The sequence below is a fragment of the Podarcis filfolensis genome, assembly GCF_964270895.1.
Source record: "Podarcis filfolensis genome assembly, chromosome: 17".
NCBI lineage: Eukaryota > Metazoa > Chordata > Lepidosauria > Squamata > Lacertidae > Podarcis > Podarcis filfolensis.
This window is the reverse complement of record NC_139621.1, coordinates 4,712,174-4,731,224: the sequence shown is the minus strand read 5'-3', so window position 1 is coordinate 4,731,224 and position 19,051 is coordinate 4,712,174. Positions and strand designations below refer to the sequence as shown.

The 19,051-nt window shown below is 40.6% G+C and overlaps 1 protein-coding gene across 19 annotated transcripts in view; it reads right to left on the bottom strand.

The window, feature by feature from the left end:
* WNK3 (WNK lysine deficient protein kinase 3) overlaps nt 1-19,051 on the bottom strand; it is an 88,109-nt gene that overhangs the window by 66,352 nt on the left and 2,706 nt on the right. For 15 of the 19 annotated variants that reach the window (XM_083592579.1, XM_083592585.1, XM_083592588.1 and 12 more), the window contains exons 1-2: nt 17,765-17,973; nt 7,976-8,628 (exon numbers count right to left, since the gene is read on the bottom strand). In XM_083592579.1, the coding sequence (XP_083448705.1) occupies nt 7,976-8,497 (522 nt within the window). In that variant the 5' untranslated portion in view covers nt 8,498-8,628; nt 17,765-17,973. Of the gene's footprint in view, nt 1-7,975; nt 8,629-15,626; nt 15,697-17,480; nt 17,592-17,764; nt 17,974-19,051 lie in introns of those variants that run through there. The other 4 variants (XM_083592593.1, XM_083592590.1, XM_083592591.1 and 1 more) reach the window with 3 other exon arrangements.

Genomic DNA, 19,051 nt, shown 5'->3' with positions numbered 1-19,051 from the left:
AAAACACGTTGGGTTCCAATTGGATTCAGTGGTGGATGGGACTGCTAAAGTCTCTTTCCACCTCTTTTTGATATTTTTTGTTCAGTGTGTAAAGCTGAACGTGCACAAGTTAAATGTGCATAAATTGCAAGTAAATTGCAAGATAGAAAACAGAACACTTTTAATTCATCTGATCTTTTATTGAATCAACTTCCTGTTGATAAAGAGCTCTAAGTAACGGGAAGGTACGCATGTGTCTTCAACAACAGAAGGGAACCTAATAAAAGGAATCATTTTATCTGTTTTGTATTTCTCATTTTACAGTGCCAGAACAGTGAAGTGCTTCAGGAAACTAATGTTTTCACATAAAACCATATCACATCTATTTCAACGAGTCTTCACTCGGGGATAAAAATTACCAGACACAGGAACCAATATTGGATACTTCTGTTTAGCAAGACCAAAAACAGTTAAATCTGCCATTATGCAGAAGGCAGAGTTTTTTTAAAAAAAATGTGAAAGCAAAGGTAAAGGTAAAGGTACCCCTGCCCGTATGAGCCAGTCGTGACCGACTCTAGGGTTGTGCGCTCATCTCACTCAAGAGGCCGGGAGCCGGCACCGTCCGAAGACACTTACGGGTCACGTGGCCAGCGTGACGAAGCTGCACTGGTGAGCCAGCACCAGTGCCGCACACGGAAATGCCGTTTACCTTCCCGCTATAAAGCGGTACCTATTTATCTACTTGCACTTAGGGGTGCTTTCGAACTGCTAGGTGGGCAGGAGCTGGGACCAAACGACGGGAGCTCACCCCGCCGCGGGGATTCGAACCGCCGACCATACGATCAGCAAGTCCTAGGCACTGAGGTTTTACCCACAGCACCACCCGCATCCCGAAAGCAAAGGATTCCATGCTAAATAGATTGCAAAAAACAATGTGAGCATAGTGGTCAGCTGCAAACTTGCACTAGAATTACACATTTAGCTGTTAATGCTGCTGCTAACTAAAGCTTTCAGAGGAGAGAGCAACCTTCATGCTGTTCCTACGTGACTTTTTTTTCTTATTTAATTTTCAACCAACAGGGAGGTAATTTCCTTTTGAAAAGACACACACATGCTGGAAAGAAGCACTAGAAGTTGTTCCAATGGACTGGCACTCAGTTCCAATACTTATGGCAGTCATTCAGAAAGAAAGACAATCAGGTCAAGGAGAGCCATTCTTCCTCACACTGCTGCCTCTGTCCCCCTCTGTAGGGAGTCACCTGCCACCACCACACGTCTCTTCCTTTTCTGGGGAGCAGCAGGAATTCTGTACACTGTACCTTTCACTGCCACCTCAGTGTCTTCTGAGATCTGCAACCACTGTTCTTGCTCCTCTGGCCAAGAATCAGCGTTCAAGGTGAGGGCATGAAATTGATTTTGTAGTTCTGGAGATACAGTATGGCTCCTGACAGTCAATTTAAATAAGGCATGAGTGATCACGCCCACGGGTTGTATTCAACAAATTTTCATTCAGAGTAGACCCACCATGACTAACTTAGGTCCATTAATTTCTTGCACCTACTTCATATAAGGGTTAGATGAATACAGCCCCAAGTTTCCCTCCCACAAAAGAGGCACCATTGGCATATCAGCTTAAATTGGGCAAACTCTGCCACCTGACCATCCAGATCAAAGCCAGGTCCAGGAGCATTCCCAGGCTGTGGACCCGATTTTCCATGGTGAGTCTAATCCCATCCCAAACTAGCTGCATCACTATCCCAGGATTACTAGTCCTATCAACCAAAAACACCTCTATCTTGTCTGGATTAAATCTTACTTAGTCAGCTACCACCCAGAAGAGGATTAAATCCCAATTTGTTAACTGATGTTTGACCCTACACACCAGCTCAACACGCTCTCCTTGATAGAAAAGGACATTTAGCTTACTGATGGCTCCACGCCCCCAACTCTCCAGACAATCCCTTCCAGTTACGTAGATGCTATACAGCAAGATGGAAATCTGTGGAATGCCATAAACCAAGCCGCCTTGAGGGTCTTGTTGAAAGGTGTGTGTGTGTTTATTCTTTTATTTATAAATACATATATAAATAACCTGTAGAGGTTAGTGCTCACTGAGACTGATAGGGCAGAAGGTAGGGAGGTAGACATTACGTGGAGCCACCACAGAGAAGTCCCACCTATGCACCACCACCTTCTGAACTTTTTCAGGTAGACATAATTAATCAGGAAGTAATGAATTAATTGGAGTGTGTGAAGTAAGGATGGATGGAACACACAATTCATTCTCCCTCCCTCCCATGTGCTGTGGTCCCAGGTCCTGATCACGTTGCTACAGTGATAGCTTTGGGGGGGGTTGAGATGGAACTCAATGGAACTCAGCTTCAGCACCTCTCAGGTGGGTGCCATTGCCATTGTAAGAGAATAAGGGAGGCATTCATGGTGAGTGCCAGCACCTCTTTTTCTAGAAAAATAGCACTAGTGATGGCCATTTGACATTTTTTCATGCAATCACAAGTAATGTATTTAGATCTAGAATGAAGCAGGGCTGCCTTTATAAAGGGTCACTACTAGAAAGTATGGAAGCATAGCATGGGAGTGGGGAGTTATTTATTATTATTATTTATTAAATTTGTATATTGCAGAATACATAATAAAAAAGAACAAAAACAAACCAATAATCCCTCCTCCCACAACACATTTAAAAGAGCATTGGATTTCAATCAGCCAAAGGTCTGGTTGAAGAGGAACATTTTCACCTGGTGCTTATAGGTGTATAATGGCTTTAAAAGTAAGCCAATCATTGAAAGGCAGGTATCAAATGTTATAAATGAATAAATTCATGAGAACTATCATCTTTAAGGCAAATTGGTGTTTGACGGTTTATTATGTTTTGTATATTATGCTGGATGCCGCCCAAATGGGCGGGGTATAAATAAAATAAAATAATAATAATTAATAAGGCACCAGCTGAACCTTCCTGAGGAGAGCATTCCACAAATGGGGAGCCACTGCAGAAAAGGCCCATTCTCATGTTACCACCCTCCGGACCTCTCCTGGAGAAGGCACACTAAGAAGGACCTCAGAGTATGATCTCAGGGTCCAAGTATCCTCCAGATATTGTTGAACTCCCAACTCCCATCCAGCTCCTATCGCCCTCAACAAACTCACTCAGTGATCAGGAAGTTATTTATATATTTCAGAAAATTAAATTCCACTCAATCATAGTTGTCTCTAAGTGACTGTGGTTATGTGCATCTTTGGAACATGAAAAATAACAGTTGCTATGGTGACCTGTCCTTGGGATCACAAAGGGCAGGAAGAGTTTTAAAAAAACCTTATTTTAATATATCCTGCTTATTGAGGAACTTCCTCCACAGAGCAGTTTATTATTTCCAATAAAAACCAACTCTACCTGTTAATAAAATATAAAAATACAAGGCAGCTAAAAAAAAGTGATGGGAAAATGCATTGAAAAGTGTGGGACAGCAATCATTTGATTCAATGTCATATAACCTCTATGCAAATCAATCATTCAAAACGAATGCTCAATAAACAGCCCATCTCATCTAACCTCCCCCCGAAAATGTGCAAACAAATCAGGACAAATGCTCAATAAACAGGCTATCTGGAAGTGATCTAGGTCTGACATTCATGTATAAAACATCTTTTAATCTTGTCAGTGCTGGGATGTATATTTGGCTTAATTACTTCCTTACCTGCAATGCACACAAGGAAAGAGGAATTAGCATGGAAAGTTTCTGGGGCAAACTTTGAGATGGATTTAAAATAGATTCTGACTGTAAAGTGGGCAATGAGTTATTACGGCTGATAAAGTTAAAGCAACCCCAGCAAAACCTGAGCAGATGCAGTCTAGCATTAATCATCTCTAAGCCCTAGAATGATCACAAGTACCAAAAGATTTGACTAAAGGTTATGCAGCACTTCTCATACTGCACTTTTCAAGAAGCCTTACATCTTCTTGCAAATATGTCATCCACTTTTTATTGATGGGGCACAGAAAAAGGATACATTCCAGTCACACAGCAAAGTAATAGCAAGTCCAAAAATAAACCCCAGGTCTCCTGACAATATTCTACCCTCAAACAATTTGGGCAGGGATAGCAAAAGCATTCTTCACAGAGAGGTGGCCAGCTATGGAATCTGCTACCACAGCAAGCGTTCAGAGCTAAAATGCCTTCATCTATATTTTAAGAAAAGAGCCTATATAGACTTTGCAGACCAACAATACTTGGAGTTGATTCACAACTAAGATCTGGGGTCAAACACGTTCCTTAAGCTTGAGGACCAGAAATTACTTTCATTCAGTAATTAATGAGTTAAAAATATAGCTAGTAACATTTTTCATAAACACAATAAGTTTAATTCTGATGCTTCCAATAGGGCTTACTTTGAAATAAATATATTTAAAAGTAGGTCTAAGTAACAAACATACCAACTGAAATTCTCACATATTGTATTTATTGTTTTGATATTGTATCCAAACAAACAGCCCTGCTAAATTACTCTTTTAATGTGCTCAGGACAATGCTGGAGGAAAGAATATAGATTGTGGTGCTGGATCAATGAGTGTTGTAACTGATAAGGCTACAAATATGGCACAGCATAAGCTTTGCTTTAAACTCAGCCAGCGCTGCAGAGGAGCTGTTTAGATGCATGGCATGGAAAATTCTGATGAGCTTAGGCTAAACTAGCTGTGGAGGAGATTAAACCAATTATTAGGCATTCAGTAGTTATTCCACCACCCACTGATGGGTATATGGGGGCGGGTGAGGGAACAACCACACACTGTTTTTTGAATCATAGCTACTCAAATCAATTTTCCATTACAAAGAAAATGCAAGCAATGGCCTGGCTTGCTTTAAAATGGTACTTTCCCTCTGAATGGTCTTTCTAATGCATTTACCTGCTATTCACATAATATGCTTAGTCCTCTATTGCAGTCTATCTGTTCCAAAGCAGGACAACTATGGGGACACAATAGAATCAGAGAGTTGGAAAGTTGGAAGGGACCCCCCGAGGTTCATCTGGTCCAACCCCACATCCAGTTTATTATTACAGAACAAGTAAATAAACTACCTTTAACAACAGAAGTGCCAAACACTGTAAGAGTCCTGCTGGATCAGGATTAGGTCCCACCTAGTCAAGCAGCTTGTTTCCCAGAGTAGCCAAGTATCTGTTTCCAAGAAATTTGCTAGCAGGCAACAGCTCTCCCACTTTCCTTCAGCAACAGGTTTTTGAACCTGGAAGTTCCTTTAAGCTATAATGGCTAATAGCCTCTGATAGGCCCATTCACCAGGAATTTGTCTAATCCCTTTTTAATATCCTCACCCCAAAGTCTATTTGTGTCTTGTTTGCTGCCACCTCCAGAATGCTTTGCTGGCGTAAGTGAGTACAGTGGCAAGATGCAAAGAATAGAATTTCTGCATCTTTCATTGTTTAGAGTTTTTTGTCATCCCTGCTCCTTCCAAAATGCCACCTTTTACACACAACTATTAAAGTTACAGGCTGCCCCCCCATCAAGTGAATAAATAAAAATACTTTAGTAAATGTAGAAATAATCAGGATATTTGAAATTGAAATTCTCGGGGCGGTCATTTGGATGATGTATGTTGTGGCGCTTTCTGGCGACGCAACTGGCAATCCAACTGAGCGATAGGCGTGGCTTCTGCCAACTGACCAGTCACATCACAGGTAACTTGGTTCTGGAAGCTTCTCATAGTTTCCAGCATTTTCTCCTGAAAGCAAGCACCTACAGGGCCTGTGTAGAAACAAATGGAAGTTTCTCACAGGCTATTTATATAGCAGAAAGCCCTCAGGCTTTGTCAATGATATAGTTCAGTTTATTCAAGTTCAGAATTCAGATCGGTGCAGAGTTCATAGCTTACGTTTGTTGCTGTTATGGTCAGAGGGGGATGTAATTTAAAGTAATTTTAAAGGACTGTTGTAGAGACATTTCATTCTGAATCTGCTAGACAGAGCCAGACAGAGGATGATGGCAGATGGGTGTCCTGTCCCCCCCCAATAAATCCTGGCTACGCCCATGGTTACAGGAACCTTTCCCTTTTAAAAAAACTGGTCATCCTGTGGCAGGAATATTGTCTGAAACTTGGCAAAGAGCACTACAAATGAACTGCACACAAAAGGTTTCACCTGCATTTGGAAAAAAAGCATCTTGTGACACTCACACCAGCCATAACACCGCAGCCCACTTACAGCTCTATCCTATTGGCAAGCATAGCAACCAAGGGGCAAAAGTGGTGGTGCTTAACAGACCTGGAAGGAAGCAAAGACTTAAGAATGAATGTGGACACATAGGCATGAGCAACATCAGCAGAACTACTTTCTGTAAAGAGAAGTGAGTGACAACACTAGACCTGGAGAAGAAGAAGCAAATTTTTAAAGAACCCAGACGTAGCTAAGAGTGCTCCCCTTATGTTAATGGACTTCAGCTCCCATCTGCCTCAGGCAGCACAGCTAATGGTTGGAAATGACAGGAGTTGTAGTCCAACAACATCTAGAACACACCAATTTGGCTACTTCTGCATCATTATTCATCCATCCCTCAGCAACGTTTCCATACACATGATGCCAACATTTGATGAGGCCTTTTCCTAAAATAATCCTAGGGACAAGTTCTATCTGAATAGGACAGAACAGAAGTGGAGGAGGAGGCAGGAGCCTAAAGTAAGGGTCAAGATATAGCAAAGGACAGAAGCTATGGAAGCAAGAGATGGATGGAGGGCAAAAGCAAAGAGGGCAAGGGAAAGCAATGTAGGCAATGTCTAGTTGAGAATGGAAATTGAGGCAAGCACTTTCCTGAGCAATTAGTGTATACTCCAACTTTATGGCCACATTTCGACATACACTTCCATCACTGGGAGAACATCCCACTAAGATAAGAGTCTGAAGGTACATGATACTTCAACTCCTAAATTAGAGGAAACCACCCATTAATAGTGTCTGCTTAGGAAACCACTCAGAAACCATATGTAAACCAGGTATTTATAAGCAATTATTTCCCGTGCTTACTTATAAATAAATATTGATTAGTCAGTTGGTTTGTGAACTGGTGAAAAAAAGAAATTCCTTGCTATCTGAGATACTCACAATATTATACATTATAAAAGTCTGTATGAAGTAATACCAACTCAGGTGAGATCCTATCATAGGCAAGGAATGTAGCCAAGGGGTGCTGAAATTCAGTGCTTTAAAAAACGTACTGAAGCCACAACAAAACCCAGTTCTGTTGACAATTTGCATAAATTTACTTAACATGTGTACTTTATTTGGTGCAGTTTATTTATTTGGGAGGGGGTAAGCACTGCATGATTGGATGTTTTCCCAGTTTATGACATGAACTGAGTAAAAGGTGTCAAAATTGTTAATACTTCAGAAGTGGCAATGAAGTGCAGGAGGCAGAAGTAGTGGAAAGACCTGTGGCCCAACAATTGCAGATTATCTCTGGCTTCTAAGATTTTAGCAGAAATAGCAATACAGTGGTACCTCGGGTTAAGTACTTAATTCGTTCCGGAGGTCCGTTCTTAACCTGAAACTGTTCTTAACCTGAAGCACCACTTTAGCTAATGGGGCCTCACGCTGCTGCTGTGCCGCCAGAGCACGATTTCTGTTCCCATCCTGAAGCAAAGTTCTTAACCCGAGGTACTATTTCTGGGTTAGCGGAGTCTGTAACCTGAAACGTCTGTAACCTGAAGCATATGTAACCCGAGGTACCACTGTATATTTTTATCTGTAACAATGAAGACTAGTAACTTGTTCTTTTAAAAAATGCAAGCCAGCTTTCTCAAGATGCCATACAAGTTGCTAGTTCCTGCATCAGAAGCCTCTGCAGTATGACCACTCTAGTCATGTAGGTTTCTGGATATCCCAAAATGTACCTCTCAAAAGCTGGACAAAGTTAGCCCTTCTGAACACCAGACAGACACATGAATGACCGATGGAACTCATCTACACTAACCTGCAATTCACACCAAGCGACTTCTACCCAGGTTTCTGTGTCCAGGCCCTTGAACACTGTTTTGAAGGCCCCTCTCCCCAGCTCAATGTCGAATTTCAGAAACCTTCCTCCAGGCGATGTAGCCACAGCCTTCATCTCGGCCTCCTCTTCTATTTCTTTCTTGGTTCTCTCCTTTGAAGCTTCCAAATTCACCTTCGAGCCAGGCTCACATCTGGCCTCCTGGCCTGCCACCAGACCGCTGGAAGAAAGATGAGCCACCCTCTGGTCACCCACCACAAACTGCTCCTGTTCATCCTTTGGAGTGGGTTCCAGGGCCTTTTCATCCTCCATTATCTCCACACTCTTTCGGAAAAACCTTTTCCTCTCTGTAGTTGCCCCAGAGGCAGGTGTGTTGACATCCTCTTTGGTCCTGGTCTCCATGGTCAAAGGGGCAACAGCAGAGGAGTCCCTACCTTCCAAAGAGACTCCATCAGGTTTCTCTGATTCCTCTGTGCTGGCTGATTCACCAGAGTCCGTAGCCATGACACAGCAGAGCCTTGGCACTTGGATATGTTAAGTGTTTCCCTTCCTCTTCACTTCAGGCACATCATGAGTAACGGCAATGTTACCAGGACTTATTTCCTCTCAGATTATCATAAGATTCCCATGGCAACCTGTAACAAGAAGGAGGGGAGGGAAAACAGGATCATTTTAGAAAGTGAAATACGAAGCAGCCAGCCACCAAAAACACAGCTTTCACTTAATTAATCTGGTCTTCCTTAATCCCAGCAACACAAACCTGTTTGCTCTTCCTCTTTTTTTGCTGAAACTTTATTATTGCTTTAAACTCAATGAGAGTTACATGCAATATAGATCAAATCATACACAATAACGGCTTCAATATATTCTGTTACATCAAGTATACTGTATACAAAAGCACTGATTGTTTGACGTACAAAAAGAACTTGCTGACCTAAGTATCTCTCCTCCCCTCCTACTCAACTATTGTAAATTAGTTCACTCAGTTGCCAAAGCCGAACTAATGCTAACATTCTCAAATACACCTTTCCTGTTGGTCATCTCTCACTTTATTATTTGTATTACAAAGTACTGCATTCACCTAAACAAATATCAAAATTCCAATTCTTATTGGATGCTTAGAAAGGCCAGTGAATATTGTGGCCTCACACTATATAAAAACATTTTTTCAAGCCTACCTCCATGCAAAAAACTTTCAAACAGAAAGAAATTAGGAAGTATGTACATACACACAGAGAAATCATATTGCTTTCACTGGGTCATACAAGGGAGCAAGGAACAGAACCCCCAGTCTGTTGATCAAAAATCCTGATACTGTACTGCCATTTATCTGAGGCAGTGTATGTATCTAAATTGACATATGCTGCCTCAGAACAACAGAAACCAACTAACAGCTTTTCTTAGACACCACTCCCCTTATGTCCTGCCCTTACCACAATTGCTCCTTATAAATTAACTGAAAGAAGTACTTCTATTCTCATGTTATGAATGTGCATTGTGGATGCTTAATAATTAAGTCCGGATAAACTGGTATTTCCTGCTAGCATGTTGTATTATGAAGGTAGCACTGTGGCCACAGTGCTTGGGATTTTGAATGCGGTTTTGAGGCTTTTTTTAACAGCTTTCAAATGTAAAAAAGAAAAAAATCAATTGTTCAATGGAAATGCATTTAATCAGCTAGCATACAACAACAACAAAGCTTCAAGCAAATGGATGAGTTAATGGACTCCCTTTAAAACCCTCTAGATACTTGCAGTCATATGCCAAGTTTATTTACAAATATGTACTGTACTGCAACAAAGGCTTCCCTTCACCTTACTTTGTAACCAGCTCATCAAAGGCTTTTAAATATATAATTTGTTTCTGAAATAATTCAGTCCAACCATGCTGTTTTATCAAAGTTTAATCTTGGGAAAGTAGGGAAGACAATGTATTCATTTTAAACAGAGCTAGTTGAAACCTCGTGGTTCATTCAGCAGCTAAGTAGAATGTACCTGACAGAAGGCTCCTATGAAGCTATTATCACAGCATGTCTACGGGAAACTATTTTGCAGTTCTCCTGAGCATCTTTTAAAGACAAAAAGTATCTGGTCCCTGCTAGATAAATATTCCTTTGAGAAAGCATATTTTGAATGTGAGCTTTCAATATGGGAAGAAATATAACACAAGGGGGGAAAAGAAAACAAATATTTGAACTATCTTGCAAAGCAACCGTGGGTTAAAGCATTCTTTTCCGTCAACAATCTCAGTTCACTTTTGAGCAACATTTCATAATTACAGACCAGGTAAAAATATTCCGTTGAAGTATATTTCAAAGACTCAGAAATAAAAAGCAACCTTCCTTTTTAGTAATCTCATAAATAGTCCTGGAGGACACCAGGCTGGGGAAGTCTGGTTTATCCCAAGCAGGAAATGGGGGACAGTAGAATCATCAAATGACAAGCCATTAAAAGGAGCCAGTGGTGTGCTGATTAAGAGTGGTGGACTAGGACTGGGGGACCAGGGTTCAAATTCCCACTCAACCAGAAAGTTTACTGGGTGATCTGGAGTTTGTCACCATCTTTCAGCATAATCTATCTCACAGGATTGCTGTGAGTATAAAATGGAGATGAGGGAACTGTGTGTGCCTCCTTGAGCTCCTCTGAGAATAATGAGATATAAATGTAATAAATAAATAAATATGTGTGCTGAAGATGGATAAGAAAATTGTACTGGAGTCTAAATGAATTCTGTCTTTACTGAAGAAACTTTTGGAGAGCTACCTGTACCTGAACAACTGTGTTGGCGGATTGCATCAGAATAACTATGTCAAATATTTTTAGATGTGGTTTTAGTACTGATTGTCAAGTTCAAAACTGGCAACTTATTGAAGCTGGATGGCATTCACCCAGAGTTGAAAGGAACTCAAGTATGAAATTGCTGATCTTTTACAAAAAGTATGTGACTTATCACTAAGTTATATATTTGAACTGGAAGGTAGTCAAAGCAATACCAGTTTTTTTAAAGGTAGACCAAGGATATTACAGACTTGTCAGTCTAATTCTGTCTTAAAGGTAAAGGTAAAGGTAAAGGTAAAGGTAAAGGGACCCCTGACCATTAGGTCCAGTCGCGGACAACTCTGGGCTTGCAGCGCTCATCTCGCTTTACTGGCCGAGGGAGCCAGCGTACAGCTTCCAGGTTATGTGGCCAACATGACTAAGCTGCTTCTGGCGAACCAGAGCAGCGCACGGAAACACCGTTTACCTTCCCGCTGGAGCAGTACCTATCTATCTACTTGCAATTTGACGTGCTTTTGAACTGCAAGGTGGGCAGGAGCCGGGACTGAACAACGGGAACACACCCCGTCGCAGGGTTTCGAACCACGACCTTCTGATCAGCAAGCCTTCTGTCTTAGGTGGCTGATAAACAGCATTATTAAAGACAGTGTTATTAAGCTATAGCAGAACATACAATACAAAAAGAAATGTTTGTAAAAAGAAGTATTTGCTTCACCAAATATTGGGAAGTCTTTCAGCTTGTTGCTAAACGTGTAGCTAGAACTATAATCAAGCCATTATTAAATTGGATTTTCAAAAATCATCTGACAAAATATCTCAAAATAACTAGGATTTGTGGCAACCTTTGCCAGCAGGTCCGCCACCACCATGTTATGGCTAGGAAATGATTAGTGATACTCAGATCAACACAGTGGATACATTATACCAAAGAAGCCAGTGAAATTCTATCAATATCTCATTTACGTAGCTCTGCTCTCTTTATGTAATCAAAAGGCTAAAAGAAATTCTAAATTCATATATGCTGTGAAAATTAATCATAACAACCTGCTCACTCTGTAACAATAAATGTTATTAATAGCTACCCCAGCACCACCAAAAAGACAAGATGGGGCAAAATGTGAATGAATTCACAGGTGCAACTTTGCTGCCAAGGTCATTAGCAAAAATGGTACTAAGTGAATATGCTAACAGGTGCAGACATATGACATATGATCAACAGTTCACCCTTGAGGCCAAAAGCCAGCTGAGCCAGTGACATTCCCATGGTGACTCTTAACTGCAGAGAAGCCCCAGCTTGTATACACAAATGCTAGTTTTAAAAAGGTTCATTGTTTTTGTTCTTTTTTAAATCAACTACTTCATTTGCTCACAGTGTCATCTTAGAAAACAGAGACTATGTGATCGCGGAAATGTTGGGGGCAATTTAATGTTTTTACTTATTCGGGGTTCAGTTTTGTTTTACATTTTAGTCATCCCAACCATGGAGACTGTGGTTGGGTTACAATGCACTGAGCCCACAAATTAGCCAGACTAAAACTAGTAGAACAGATAAAAAATTACTGAGAGAAAGCACTGGCTATCCGTCTTGTCTTAAAGTAATAAAATGCAATTTAACAGCTACAACTTGGGAGGAAAATACTTAAAACAAAATTGAAGAAAGTATCTAGACTTGAATACAGTGGAGAATGGCCAAGGTTATAATTGGCCACAACTGAAAGCAAGTCAGCAGTAGACAGGATTGCCAAAAAACGCATCTACTATGCCATTTTGGGTTCATCTCCTTTAACAGAATGCTATATTTAAGCCATAGGAAGCAGCAATACTGACCTTGTTTAGCACTGCTTAGGTCTCAGCTAATAATAATAATAGTAATTTTATTGTTTGTATGCTGCCCATCTGACTGGGTTGCCCCAGCCACTCTAGGTGGCTCCCAACAGAGTATGAAAAACACAATAAAACATCAAACATTAAAAACTTCCCCAAACAGGGCTGAAGTAATGTTATCTAGCATTGGTAACCATATTTTATAAAATATGCCAATAAACATATATTTTAAATATAGTTGCCAATGAGAAGAGGGAGTAACAGGCTTCAGTTGCAGTAGGCTGAAGGTGGATATCAGAAAACTCTTCCATATTATAAAAATAGTTGGGCACTAGAATGAGTCGTCCAGAGAAGTTATGCAATCATCTTCCTTAACCTTAAAAAAATGGCAGAACAATGGAAACCTACCATTGCAGAAACTTCAACTGGATGATCCTCAAGGTCCCATTCAACTCTATACAGAAAAACAATAATAATGCTGTTTCCACCTATGACTATCTAATCCATCATATCTCTTCTGGCACTGAATGCTTCTGGATTAACTTCTGACTCACATTAAAGAAACCTGGGCAGGGTAACAAATGGCCAGACAGCAGATTCCCCTTCCCTGATCCATGATTCTTCAAAACCTTAGCCATCTAATAGAACAGATTCAGTCAGTTATAAGATTAATCATATCTGTAATCTGAATAATCCACATAAATATTTTGGAACAGAGTCTCTAGCTATCATGGGTATAAAACTTTGCAGGGTGGAGGGAGGGTTGCAATAAAGAGATCTGAGATCTCAGAGTCCTCTATGACAGATGAGAAAGGCCAGTCCAGAAAATTTTCTTTTGAGGAAGTTTGATGGGTAGGCTTGGCCATACAATTATAATACAAATGATCAAAACATTCAGTGTCAGAAACGAATCTCTAACAACCACAGTAACTGAAATTGCCTTAGCGTCAAAATGATTTCTACATTGGTTCCTACTTGTAAGTCTGATGAGGAAACAACAGTCATAGTTGATGCTGAACCTTGTTTCAAAACAGCATTCATAGATGGAAGAGGTTACAGTTTTACTGACAGAGAAAAATAGAGATTCTGGTTAACAAATCAGCACATCTATAAAGTTAAAAAGAGCCAGCTCACAAGTTTTGGCTACCTTCCACAATCGGACAAGCTATGAACATAGATGTATAGTAGCTGTTAGCCAGAAATTAGATGTAGGATTGGTTTTTGGCTAAGTCAAAAAGTGATTGAAGCTTAAGCCACTTTAAATAAGCTGTCCAGCATGAATGAAAGCAGCAGCAGCATAGGAACTAAGGGTTTTAGATGCAAGCCAGGAGCTCACCTTAGCCATGAACTCACTGGGTGACTGCTGAGAAGACTCAACTTCAGCCCCTCATCTTTATTAGAATTACTTTGATAACATATAGAAAGAAGGCTCAACACTAAGAAAGCACTATCTAAATGACTATTAATATTTTATGGGAAGAAGAAGAATATGAAATCACAGGGTATTTTGTTCTTTAAAAACTCCATTATTATCATCATCATCATCATCAACATTTCTAAAAACAAAGGGTGAAATAAAACGTTGCCATTTTGCTCATAGAATGGCTTTTGACCCACCTGAGGTGTCTACTAACGTTAGGCAAGGAGAGGTGATTTTTGACAATTTGCCCTTCCCACCATGCCTGTTGAAAATTTGTTCCAAACTGTTGGGTGACCCTCCAGAATAGTGTGGAAGGTGCTGCAGGGAGCTGCAGTGGGAAGGAGAAAATCAGCAAAAAACACCTTCCCTTCTCTTATGTTAGCAGACTCCTCAGCTGGATCGAAAGCTGTTCCGCTTGAACTGGATTTCACCCAAAAGATTTTCTCCAGTACGCTTTCTTCACAATATGCAAAAGCTACTCTTCCCATGTGTTCATTCTTAAAGACTATGTTGAAAACCCTGGACAAGGCATGGGAAGAGCCAGAAGTGTTACAAATGCAGCATCTGCCAGAATACCAGCTCTTGAACATAACATAGACTTCAGAAATGTCAAGGAAATGTCTCAACCTCACCTATGCAGAAAAAAACCATTTAACATTTAAAATGTCTGCTACTCTTGGAATAGAGAACAGCTGTGACTTTGTAGCTGATCATTTGACAAAGCGCCATATACTCAAGCTATATTCAGGACTGGGAAAAGTTCACCTGCAAATTAGGAAAAAGCTGTCTGAGGCATTTAGGAGAGTTTAAACAGATAGTACCATATTCATTATGATCAGTAAACAAGCATAGTAACTATGCTAAATCTACATATTCTAGCCAGTAGAAAAGAAACATAAGACAAACCAGGAACCCTGACTTAAAAGCAATGCTTTCTCTATCTGTAATATCAGAAGTGTGATTTGGTCCTCCATATTTGATCACAATGTTCACAGAACTACCTATACTTCCAATTCAGTCTTTGACTGTCTCTTTTACTCAATGTTCCTCCATACTTTAGGCAAAATAAAAACTGCTAGCATCACCTACTATGGCTCAGAAGGCAGGTATATAAAAAAAGGGAAGAATCCATATCATGTTGGATACTGAGAAGTGACTATAGGAAGCAAAAAGGCAGCATACAAAACTAAAACAATAATCCCAAAGCAATCTCCTGCCCAACACTCAAGGAGAAGTCCAGAACTAACCATGCCTATGGAGGGAAGGAATGCCCACCTCTTATTTTGAGAGAGGTACAAAGTCTAGTGTTAGGGCTTACTACTAGGTCCAAGAAACAGAACAGTTCTCTTAAATTTTACACAAAATCCAAGCTTATCTAGCTTAATAGGGTTGATAAAGGGAGCTCTGGTCCCTTTCTGGTCCTGTTCTAACTGCCTCAGGTTTCAATAGGAGTCATTTGCTGCCACTTTTTAAAAGTCACCCACAAACAAATTAAAAAGATGGATAAGATACTAAATTAGGTAAAATTGTTGTTAACTCTACAAAATAATACAACCTTGTAAAGAAATCCACAAAAGCTGTAAGAATGCAAAAAGGAGAAATGTATACTAACCTACTTGGGGCTAGCTGACGAGTGATGATGAGTTTGATCCCTTCTGCAGTCTGTTGTGTTTCTATGCTGGCTGCAGAAAAGGGACAAAGCACTCCATCTCACTCACCTACATGGAATTCCTTGTTGCCCATGGCTACCAGGCTAGTGCTGAAATGCATAGTCTCTGATGCTTAAACTATTCAGTAAGGGACCCAACCTCTTTTAAGGAGTCTTGGTCTTTGACCAACGGCAGTATTTGGGTTCAGCTACAAGTCAAAACTGTCTGCTATGCTCCCGAAAGATACGCAAACAAATAACAGCTGGCTAATATATATTTTTTTGAACTGTTGGAACTCTACACGACTTTTATTTAAAATGTACATTTCAACACTAACTTAAAATAATCTGAATTGCTTCTGCTTTCAGGTTCTGTTCTAAGGAGACTTGTATTTTTTAAAAAATCATAATTGCAGACAGTAGCAATAAACTCATGGACAGGGAACAGAGGGCTCCTTCTGATGAGTGGTGTGAATAAATCACAGAATTCTGCAACAGCAACACCCTCTGAGGGACCCCACCACTACCACCCTATTGCCAGAGATCCTTCCATACTGCCAAAGCAACAAGAGATTAATGGAATCTTGATCTATGCATTGCACCTTTCTGAGACAAATGGATATCTAGCAGCCAAAATTCCAAGTCACGGGGGACTTTATTTCCACTTTCATGACCCAGATAATAAAATCTGCTGCTCAGCTCCCAAGTTCTTACCTTTCTGCCGGCAACAGGAACTAAACCAGGAACCTAGATAGCTGCAGGATATATTTAAATGCCTTTTTTTTACAGTCTCAAACCATGAGCAAAATTTCATAATACAACTAGGAAACCTGGGTTTGTCTGAGTGATACTTTTTAATGCACAACAAAAGTATGCAGAAAGCACTCACCAACCTATTTGTCCCTACATAACTTTCATTTCAAATGCAACCTAAAGGCAGCTGGATATTAAAGTATCAAAAAATAACATGATATAAGGTACAAAACAGACAAACAGCTGCAATGGTTCTGAAGAACAATTAATAAAAATCCATCTAAGGAAAGCAAAGGAACTATATATTTAACTTGGGTGATCAGACAAGGAGAGATGCCCCAGATGGAAGTGCTGATCAAACCCCCCACCCATCCCATTTGAAATATTTCACCAACAAAGCTAAATTACTCAAACAGCACAATCCTATGCATGTTTACTCAGAAGAAAGTCCCAGGATGTCCCGTGGAGGATATTCCCCCAGGAAGTGTGTTTAGTATTGTAGCCACAGTTATTTTAAAACAAACACAATCTACATATACACTCTCCCCTCTATGAGGAAAAAAACCCCACTGATGAATCCAGTCTGCAAAATTCCTAGGGGTGGAGGAACTACACAGCCACACACAAAAGGTCTTTAAAAAAAAAATCCCGCAGAATGAGGTTGATACCACAACACAGGAGGGTAGATGCAAACAAACAATAATAGAAACCACATACAAAAGGGAAAATAGAGGGGTTTTTTAGGCATGTGGTTAATAGGACATTGTGGAACAATGAGAGTAAAAGCCACAAATAATTTAAGAAGAGGCTTTCTTCTCTTCCCCTATCTGGTCCATTGGAATTCTATACACACGTACTCTGCCTCTTTCCTCCACATGCTAAATAAAATATCAGTATAAAATTCCAGCTCTATCGTTCCTCCCTGCCTCATCATTTTTGAGCACATGACTCACCCAACAAAGAAATTCCATCCATCGTGACCCCCCCCCACACCTGTCTTTTGAACACCAAATACCACTCACAGATTAAATCACCCCCAGCCTGGGGGGGGGAACTAATTGATACCTCAAGGCTGCACATATTTTCTAGGAACTAAGTCGTGTTGATTTCAAATAATTTAATTTCTAAGTATTCGTACTTTAGATAATAACATAAATCCCCGGCCGGATCCATTTTCTACTCCAACCACCAATACTCCCAACAGTGCTCAGCACGGCGATTCATCCAGACATACTGTAGTCACATGCACAAAAGCCGCCCAGACCCCCTCCTCTTTTTGCGATCTCTCTTCTTACTACCCACCCATCATTCAGGGAACAAAAACCATCCCTAGACCACCCCCGTCTTACCCAAGTGTATAAGGTTTGGGCTAGCGCCCGCGGGGAGGCATCTCTCCATCTCTGTGGACTCCTCTCAAACAAACCCCATGGAAGCAGTAAAAAGGAGGTGGGGGATGCTTACTGCATCAAGGGGGAAAAAGACCCCCACCTCCTTACAAGGAAGAACTTCCGGGTAATGGTGAACCTCGTCTGATAAGCAGGTGAAGAGCAATCCTCTCCCTTCTACCTTCTGTCTGGGCTGTACTATTTGGAGGAAACCCCTCCATATATACACAGAGAGCAGGAGGAGGAGGAGGAGGAGATGGAAGCAGAGGCAGCCCTCGTACAGCTTGACATGCCAACAAAGTCTCAATGAAGCAAACTACATGGGGTAAACCATCTGCCCTATAAAAGAGAGGGGGAGAAAGATACACAGAGATGGATGGTGTATAAAGGCAGAACACCCGGATGTCAAACGAATATGTTCTTTCCCATCTTCAGCAGTGGAGATTTCCACTCTCTGTGAGAGCATTAAGTAGGCAGAAATAAGACATGGTGATAGTATTAGCTCACTTCTGCAGACACATGTCATTTAATTTGGTCGGTTTAAAGATGTGCTAGCATGACTATGCCAAGCTCAGCAAAACGTGCGTGCGCACACACAGGCAGTCTCACGTTCTCAGCAGCTCTTGTGCAGGAACAGAACAGCAACCACAAATTTACAAATGCAACCATACATAGCAACCACAAATTTGCACATTTTAATCAGAAGTAAATCACATTTGATGTTCATACACTACCAAGCTCACAGTTCAATGCGAAAATAAAAACATGAAAATTACACCGATTTCCACAACCATTGTCTTTCTAACATATACTTCATTGAAAATACTCTCTCATCTTCCAACACGAGAAACAAAACTGAAAAGATCACACATACTTCCACATTTATTCTAGAGCTTCAATCAATTTTAAAACTTTTGTTAATTAAAAATGACATACTGATTAATCAGGATTTTAAATGGCTTAAATACAAGTAAATTTAAAAAACAAACACAAATTATAAAAACAAACATGGCAAACACCATTTTAAAAGAGGTGGTGCCTGCTGCAGTACACTTGTGTATCATTAGAACACAAAGTACAGTAAAGGTAAAGATAAGGGGACCCCTGATCATTAGGTCCAGTTGTGGACGACTCTGGGGTTGCGGCGCTCATCTCACTTTATTGGCTGAGGGAGTTGGCGTACATGACTAAGCCGCTTCTGGCGAACCAGAGCACCACACAGAAATGCCGTTTACCTTTTTACTGGAGCGA